The 9,559-nt window shown below is 30.3% G+C and overlaps 1 protein-coding gene across 2 annotated transcripts; it reads left to right on the top strand.

The window, feature by feature from the left end:
• Window positions 1-1,453: 1,453 nt before the first annotated feature.
• Window positions 1,454-9,406, top strand: LOC145727988 (very long chain fatty acid elongase 7-like). 2 transcript variants are annotated; one of them, XM_081977882.1, is made up of 6 exons: window positions 1,455-1,699; window positions 6,448-6,528; window positions 7,461-7,651; window positions 7,716-7,796; window positions 8,017-8,179; window positions 8,413-9,406. In XM_081977882.1, the coding sequence occupies exons 2-6, from the start codon at window positions 6,480-6,482 to the stop codon at window positions 8,817-8,819; spliced, it is 891 nt and encodes a 296-aa protein (XP_081834008.1). In that variant the 5' UTR covers window positions 1,455-1,699; window positions 6,448-6,479; the 3' UTR covers window positions 8,820-9,406. The 2 variants fall into 2 exon arrangements, with proteins under 2 accessions (XP_081834009.1, XP_081834008.1); XM_081977883.1 differs by lacking the exon at window positions 6,448-6,528 and having other exon boundaries at window positions 1,454-1,699.
• The last annotated feature ends 153 nt before the right edge of the window (window positions 9,407-9,559 follow it).

Raw genomic sequence — 9,559 nt, 5'->3', positions numbered from 1 at the left:
AACTGACTTCGATTTTTACAGTGTGCATACACAATATTTTGTTTAAAAATAAACTTTCATGAAATAAAATATTAATTAAAGTTGATATACTGAAACTTACACTTGGTTTTAGTCTGAGGTATACGTACTTTTTAATTCACCCTGTGTTAGTGTGTAAATAAGAAATTTTGCATAATCATTGTTTGTTACTGTAAAGTAGTGTAAAGGTATACATATTGTAATTTAATGAATCAACATTGAAGGTCGGAATTTGAAAATGTATTTTTCATTCATTTGATATCGTATAGGTATGCAGTGAAAAAGAAATTAAAGGTCACCAATATGAACTGAATAATGAATGACTTTAATAATATAGGTACTATATAATTAGAACAAACGTTTGTCAAATTAAAGTATTTATCAATTTTTTTAATATAGGAGTCAAAATTTATTAAAATATTGTATAAACACACTTACAACTATCGTATGACAAAACTTTTACGTCATTTTTTAGTGATAGTGTTTAATACTACTTACCAAAGACATTACTACTTCCCTATTCCAATATGCTCAAGTATTTTAGCCTATCTATATTTAAAACCTACCGTTCAGATATGCTAATACTGTGCTAATACAATCTACAATATTAACGGTCATGATGAAACATGAAAACACAGGCATTTACCATCTTTTGAAGTATAGTTTACTCCACTTTAGAAACCAGTGGTTCTGGTAGATGTGATGACTATAACGACATTGTTGTAACATCGAAAAAGTCCAAATATTGTCAAAATTAATTTATTATGTTTGGGAAATTATAGCCTAAAAGTGACAAAACAACAATTTGTTGATGTGTCGGACAGCTGCCAGTTTAACACAATATACATAATGTGTATGGTTCTTTCAGCATAAGATCCAGAATTTGATAATGTGCAAAAATTAGTATTAATGCCTTGTCCCATTATACAAAATTTAGGTATTACAATGTTTAAGTGAACTTCAAACATTAAACTTAAGTCAAAAACAGATATAATAAAAAGAAAATAGATAATCGCCTTACTTTTGTCATTTTGTCTAATAAGTTCAACGATCACGGAAAACTGTAACTAAGCATTACTAAAAAAAACTTTGTTTGCCATAACAGAGCACCACAAATTTAGTAATTTTTCCATAAGCTAAAATCAATTAAAATCTATACGCATTGGACTAATAGTACCTAAGTACCTAATCAGGTTTTAAATAAAATAATAATAAAACTTGTTTGATATATTCCATAATGCATTACCTCAAAAAGTACAACTTCCATTCTAAAGCTACTTAAATCCTACTTAGTTTATTCCTTGACATTCAATTTAAAAAAGTACGGTCCTGTTGATGTTTTTCCATTGCATTCATACTTTGGAATCAACTTTACCACAAAGTGATTAGGTCAAAATATACATATGTACCTATACATATAGAAGAAAAATCTGATTTGTAAGTGTCACCACTACTCTTATTGGCAGTAACGCAAAGTAGTACCACTACCATCCACTACTATAGGACCATCGCCATTATACGTTCGTTCTTCCGATCCACGAGAGGGTCGTACCTACTCATTGATACTTGGGTTGCAGCGGCTACACACTTTTTCGCGCGAAATAAGTAAACAGAGACGGTTTGTTAAAACTGTGCAAAACCAACTTCATCCATTTTATGGTTTTTTAAAATAATTAAGACGGTGAGTTTTTAATTTTTCTTTGCTTATAGCCAAACATGTAACTTTTTAGAATTTGTCAAAAAATTTTATATTAACATACTAATTATTATACATTTTATATTATCAAAAACTATAATTATTATACAATGTTAAGTTAACCAAGTTTAATCAGCAACCTTGGTTTAACTCTTTATTAACTAATTACTTGAAAACCAATCACCAAAATCGAAATTTTTGTACCGTGCAAAAAATTTATTTTTAACTGATCAGTAGTACCAGATGTTATAAAACTGAAAGTAACATAAATAATCACCAAGTGAACAAAAGTTATAATTAAAACTACCTTTACAAAAGTTTCGAAAAAAACCAATAAATAGGGTGGCAAAAGTATAAATAAATTAATAAGGTTGAAATATGAAAAAAATATATCAAAAAATGCTAGAAACTGTTTCTGAAACGATTAAAAAGATGTTTAGTTAATTTTACTAAAAGCTAGGCGGTTATTTTTTTATGGATGTAATTTATTCCTGTTTTTTTTTTTAGCTGATTCAGCAACCCAACGTTGTGTAAGAGTCAAAGGTCACCATAAAATCGAAATTTAATTTCTGATTTACATAAACAAACATCACGCTAACTACTTGCGTAATTTCAGTTAAAAAAATGTATTTTTATGGAAACTTTTTTTTTGTTTTTAAAAGTAAAGTGCAAAAGTTCGGAAAATTCAATTGTTTTAACTACCTGCTTAATAACATACATTGTAATGTTTAATATTTATTCCTAGTATCTTTCTAGAGACATATTTTGACTTTCAAAATGTAGGTACTTTGTGTTTGTTCGAATATCTGATAAGTAAGGCCATACCATACCAACAAAACTTATAAGAGAAAAAATTTACACTTTTATTTTATTTAAATTTAAGTTTATACATTTTTTTAAATGCCTACCAAACCAATTTAGTTTCACCTGTAAGTACTCACTTTTTTAAACTATATTATAACCGTACTTTCAGTTAATTTCAACATATTAAGTAAAAGTGAAATACTGTATTGGAACTAATTATTTCAGCTACAGAGACAATACCTAATTATTTGTCCGCGACTCCTATTAAATTATATCATTCAACACTCAAATTAACCCAGAAAAAGTGGAGGAGCACAAAAATATAATTAAATTGGGCCAGTCCAACCAGTCTGATGTGAAACGAGCGGTCTACGTATTTAATGATAAATAGTAATAACCGTCAGCAGTTGCATTGAAAATTGAAGGAAAACTGCATAATTGAGACATTCCGGTGGTTATATGTATTGTCGGCCTTTTTACGACTTAACTAGTATTCATTTGTAGGCTGGTTTATTATATCACTGAATTTCCAGCTTACTTTAAAAATCTTCTTCAACGATGTTCCATGCTATAAAGGTCGTCAGGGTCATTAAAACAAATAATATTTTTTTACCGAGTAAAAAATCAATTTTTACAATTTGCGAATAAAATTAATATTTCACTGAATATGACTGCCAAATACCAATGTTTTGCACTTGGTCAGAATAAAACAATTTTGCTTACATTTTTAAGAACCACACAAAAAAAACAGCCTTTTCTTTAATGCCTAGATATGAAAGCTTAAAAATTAGTTTAATTGGTGATGGTAAAATAATAGAGCAAAACTGCAAGAGAAACAAAGGTCAATACCTACTTCGAGACTTTAATGATCTTATTATACCTATATGCCTATTAAGTAATTAATATTTTTGTATATTTTTTTAATATGGTTTGCCAGTAATTTTTCTAATTGGCTACTTGATTGCCTTGTAATATTATTAAACTCTGCCTGGCAAATGGTTGTTAATATCATGTCGTAGTTTTTATTAATAAGTGCGTGTTGTTGAAATTTGTTAAACTTTTGTACCTAGCACACGCATTGTGGTTTATTCAAATTTAAAAATAGATTTTTTTTACATGCGAAAATATAAAATTTGCAAGTTAAATTCATTTCAAAGGAATTTGCAACTCATTACTGTCTGTTTACTCAAAAATCTAGAATTTATTACAAAGTAAATACCTACGTTAGTTAAGCTTTTGATCTGTGGGCAATAACACTGCAAAATTTCTAAGGACCTTCTAATGTGGTCTGTGAAAAATGTCAGACACAGACATACCACAATCTTTACTTATTAAAAGGCTTCTACATTAACAATTAATTTCAGCCATCAGCGTTATGAGGATCGTTAAAATTTCCAATAACCGAAATCTGTTTAAGACATTGCATTACCACGACCACGGTTTTGATCAGTAGTGTTGCCTAATTTCATAATTGCTGGGAGAAAATCGCAATGTGCAATCATCCCTGATGCATTTCTTCAGTCTGGCGAAACGTTCGATAATAAACGACGAAAAAAAATTCAATATTCACACAATTTGACGCGATTTGTTGCGTTGTGGTTAGCAGGACTATAATATTGGTTTATAATCTTCTATTCTAGAGTTATTGTTGATATTTTAATATGATAAGATGTTGTTACTTTTGCTACAGGTGCGCTTAAATAGAACACTTTTTTACTTTTTTCAAATAGTGAAATGTGCGATTTTTGATTTGGATTCTAATTGACCAATCTTTTAAAAGGATCTTAACCTGGACAAGAGATAGTTTTAGTATTTAGCATATATTCCTTAACTTTTTGTTAAGTTATGCATATTGTAATTGATTCAAGTTTCAATATCATATATCTGTAAGTATCATAAATGTGTAATTACGTGCATATAATACTGGGACTATTATAGTTAAATACAGAAACTGTAGACTTTCTGATTTATATCCATTTGTTTTAATATTTAAATTACCAACACGTGCGCAACATTAGATTATAACGGGTGTTCAATAATTGTTATGGATTGGATGGCAATTGTCACAAAAAGCGTATGTCTTAGATAACGTTGCAAACAATTATTATATAACAGCTGTCAATCCGCTGGTTCACCGCCTACTATACTAGAAAACCTAGAAGGTGCTTGTCAAAAATTCCAATATGGCGGAAATAGTAGTGACAGTTTGCGTTTGTTTGTATTGTAGAAATTGAGTTTTTTGAGGATTAGATGAATTTTTACGGTTTAAAATCAAGACTTGAGGTTAATTGCATAAGTTATTTTTGTTTGCTGCCGTTCATAAGTTTTTCAAGCCACATTGTAACAGCAATTCAGGAAAAAGCCCAACCGTGTCAGTTTTTTACTTTACAAAAAACCGGACCTAACTCAACAGTGGTTGAACACTTTGAAGTGGGATGATTTTACTCCAACACTATACTCAATGGTAGGTGCTTTCTAGTACAGTAAACTTATTAGGTACTTGTTACATGCACAGGTATGTGAGTTACATTTTAAAGCATCCTTCATTGTGAGAGCAACAAAAATAATTTTGAATGAATGTTCTTGGTAATAACATAAGAACCAAGTTTACAGTTTTGCTTACCTAGTTTCAATGATTTAAAAAACAGATTTTCTTACATTGAACAGTGTTTAAACTAGTTTGCTGTGAGTTGTACTTTCCAGGACAAATGTTCTAACCAATTTGTTTAGGCTGGACTTGATTGTGTAGAAAAAGCTCTATCTAATCACTTTCTTTGATTTTTCACTCACAACTTGCAATCAACTACACAAAATAATTTAAAAAAAATATGTTTCTTACTGCATCTGTATAGGTTTGTTTATCAATAGTCGGACTGCATTTCTCAATGCTTTCAAATAACTAATATCAACGGTACGCTTATTCGTGTGTGAGTGTGAGTATAGCAAGTAACGCACATTTTAGTTTGATATGGATGACGATTATGCAAATTTAAGCAATATAAATCCACACTCTATTTATTATTAAGCTTTTGAGAGCTGCTGATGGCGATAAGCTGACCTTCGCTAATCATATTATTAGAGACATGCAAACTGTTTTATATTAGTCTGCATAAATAGAAAATGTTCTAATTGAAGCTTAATAATAGTAATCCTTATAAAATATTTTTACTAAATTTCAAAAATCTTAGCTGCAACTAAAAAAATCAGTTACAAAATTGATATTGGATTATACGATGATCGGTATCATTGTGTAAGTCAATCAGCAAAGATTCTGAAACCTGTCCGCTAATAATTCTTGCATAATAAACATTAATGTATGTCAAGGGCAAAATGGTTTTTGTGATCGCCACTATACCTACATAATTCTTCAATTATAAAGATAAATCTCCAATAAGCCGTTTTTGCGTTACTTAACATCGCGTATATTGCCTAACAGAGTGTATCCTCAGTTTTCATGTATACTGTAATGTGAAATGTGACAAGTTTAACATTTAATGTTGATTTTTTAATTTTCACTATATTACGAAGTGTTAGCAAATTAATTGAAACGTAAACATTATTAGAGTGCAAATTATTTTTAATATCACTATTTTACAAATTGTAAATACTGGGTCGCGTCTAGGCATCATAAGAATTTCAAATATCCATAAATGAAAGTGGTTGGACGTTTTAAGTTAACCTTACAGAAAACGCTTATTACGTAATGCATGTGTTCATGTAATCTTCTTTGCTTGTGTGGTGTTCAGTTAACAATGACTGGATTCGTTTCATACATTACTTTTTACAAACAAATTTGTCTTTTGGTTGCTAAAATAGCAATAAACAGATATTACAAAAAAAAGTTGTTTGCTAAATATCACAATAATTAAAATTAGCCCAGTCTGTCTTCATTCTCATCGGTAATAATACTAATAATAATATTTTTTCAGGTATAGTTTTTGCAAATACAAGGAGAAACAATATGACCAGTATAACGCGATGGTACACCAATTTTATGAGAGAATATCAAGGTAAAGAAAATTGGTTCTGTAGTCTGTAATATAACATGAGCTCCAGTATAAACATTTTATTGCTTTTGTACGAAATTTGTACTTAAAAAGAATGAGCCGTACTATTAAAGTTGAAACCCTTCTAACAGTCTAATATGCAAAATATTCTGCGTTACTAATGCGTCAACTTTCGACTGACCAATAAAACCTACACAAATACCTAATTTTACAAGTATATTTTCAACTAATAAAGGTTCAGTATACGTTAATGACTTGGTCAAGTTGCATGATGATTACCAACCTTGACAAACCATATTTAGAAACTCCAACGTTGCTAATAAAAAAAAACAGACAATCAGGTCACCTTAAATACAAGAAAACCGTCACTTGAGTTAAAGCAAAAAGCGAACAATTTGTGGAAACAATAACAGTTTTCTTGATGTTTAGAAAAGTTTTTCAAATACCTGATCGTTAATTAGCGGCTGCTAATTTTAATACCAAGTAACTACCGGTTTTCAAAGGTAGATGTGTAGGTGATTCGAATAATTGTCGGTCATAAATTTGTCAACTAACTGACTGAATTCATAAGAAAGAAACTTAAGTTACTCATCTACATAACTTTTAATGACTGACCGAGAATCATATACAACGGCAATGCAAGGTCAAAAGTGTCGAATATGGTGTTTTCTAATGCAATTTACTTGTGTTTTTCTGCTACAATAGCACCAGTTACGTAAAATACCTGTGGTTTTACTACGTGAATCAGTAAACTTAAATTGAGAAGGACAAAAAAATTTTATTATTGAATCTGTTTTTTCAAAAACTGAGCAGCATTTTAATAGAGACACAAAATAATCCCAACACCAAACAAACGGCAACGTAGAAACAAATGGATGAAGTGAATTAGAATTAATAATTCTCATCTTAACAGATTTTCGACTTTCAATTTTCAGATGTATATACAAAAGATTGGTTTATGGTGGGCGACCTAAGCAAGTTGACGCTCCTCCTGGTAACGTATGTCATTTTTAGTACCAAAGTAGGACCAAAACTGATGAAGGATCGGAAACCCTTCAAACTGACCAGAATCATTCAAATTTACAATCTGTTTCAAGTGTTGGTCAATGCTTGTTTAATTTACTTGGTAAGGTAACAACTTATTTTTCATTGTGAATTTAAAGCTTACATCCTACTCTCATTGTTTAAAGGGCGTGCAGGGTGGTTGGTTTACCACCTACAGTTTTAAATGTCAGCCAGTTGAGTATGGTCCGTCACCTACAGCTTTGACGGTAAGTTTTGTTGTACTTATTTCAATTAACCTGCTAAATTATTTAGCATTTCTATGAACAATGAAAACGATGTGTAATTTTATAAAAGTGGTGCTCACCAAACAAAAAAAAAAAGACAAAAAGTCCAACTCACAAAATATGATATTTAAATTATGGTACACATTTTATTAATAGTATGTGGCACATATCATTACTCCGATTTAATAAAATAATTTTTTAGATGAGGAAAGCGGTGTGGCTGTACTATATGGTGAAACTATCAGATCTTCTAGACACAGTATTTTTTGTATTAAGGAAAAAATACAACCAAGTGACTTATCTGCACGTCTACCATCACACCATGATGCCTATCTGTTCCTACGTTGGTGTTACTTTTGTGCCAGGTAGTTTTGTTTGCAAATATTCATATACAAATAACCACATTATTACTCATCCACTGGAAATTTATTGCAGAATATTTACAGACAAATAAACAAACAACTTGAAAACAGCGGAACTAATTCGACCTTAATCTAGACCCTGTCTTGTAAAACACTCTACTAGTACCTACTGATATTCCTATTTTTCGTTATTAATTCTCTAGGTATACTAATACTAAAAATTGAAATATTTTCAGGTGGTCATGGAAGTTTATTGGGTTTAATCAACGCTTTCGTTCACATAGTCCTCTACTTGTACTATTACTTGGCAGCACTAGGCCCCGAAGTGCAGAAACATTTATGGTGGAAAAAGTACGTGACCAAAATGCAATTGATACAATTCGGTATCATTTTTATTCACAATCTACAAGTGCTTCCTCGTCAATGCGACTATCCTAAAGTGTTTAATTTTTTGTTGTGCGTTGAAGCCGTCTACTTCTTCTATCTTTTCGGTTCGTTCTATGTTAGAGCTTACATAGAAAAGAAACCACAGGCCACCATTGTCAAAGTCGAAGAAAAAAGAAATGTAGCTAATGAAAAAACTGCTAATGGTAGCATAAGCAATACCCACGCTTTCAGTAATGGAAAAAGTAAAACTAATTAATATATCGTTGTTCTTGTTTGATATTTTTAAGTTAGTTTAACTCATCAACATGGCTGGAAAAGTTTGCAAACCGTTCGTAATATACAATATAAAAAAGTTGCTGTTGAAGATTTGTGCATCAAATTTAAGCTTCATTTAAAAGTCACTGTAATAACTACCTACTTTGTAAAAGGTTTTTTAGTAAAATTGTTAAGTTGTTTTACCACTGTGATATTTTATTGGATTATTGTTGGTAGAATTTGAGTCAAGTCTATTGATTTTTTATTAAGCGGTTATAAGTTACGCTCTTTGAGGCCAGTATTTGTAATATAGCATAGAATTCTCCGGTTTTGCATGGTCTTTTATTATTGATTGATGTTTAGGATGAAAAAAAATAACATTTATATTTTTTATGTCTTATTGAGTTTTGTGCAAAACGACGATTTATGTTACTTTAAGGTTGTAGAACTCAATCAAATTATTCAAATAGGAATAATCCAATAAAAAAAGTGAAAATGTACATACCACTTTTACGGTGGATTATTATTAGGTGATGTATTTATTAATTTGTCAACTTGTCTTGCCAAAAGAATATATTGATAAAAATATTTTGTAGATTATCATCAAAATCCATCCAAATATTCCCATCAAACAACAGTATTTTAGTTCGACAAATAACCTCAAACTTTCCTTCACTGCCTGGTTTTGCTTGACTGAAAAAAATTCTACACCATTCAGTATTAATACAAAGGTTCAATAAA

This window comes from Ips typographus, linkage group LG4 (genome assembly GCF_016097725.1).
Source record: "Ips typographus isolate SLU linkage group LG4, UJ_Ityp_2.0, whole genome shotgun sequence".
Lineage (NCBI taxonomy): Eukaryota > Metazoa > Arthropoda > Insecta > Coleoptera > Curculionidae > Ips > Ips typographus.
The sequence above is the reverse complement of the archived record's forward strand: the minus strand, read 5'-3'. Positions and strand labels throughout refer to the sequence as shown.

Bases quoted from the DNA above. Each gene is read 5' to 3' on its own strand.
- LOC145727988 (XM_081977882.1), top strand. From the start codon at position 6,480: ATGACCAGTATAACGCGATGGTACACCAATTTTATGAGAGAATATCAA. The intron at 7,652-7,715 runs GTAAGGTAACAA...CATTGTTTAAAG, and splicing joins ATGCTTGTTTAATTTACTTG to GGCGTGCAGGGTGGTTGGTT. The intron at 8,180-8,412 runs GTAGTTTTGTTT...AAATATTTTCAG, and splicing joins TGGTGTTACTTTTGTGCCAG to GTGGTCATGGAAGTTTATTG.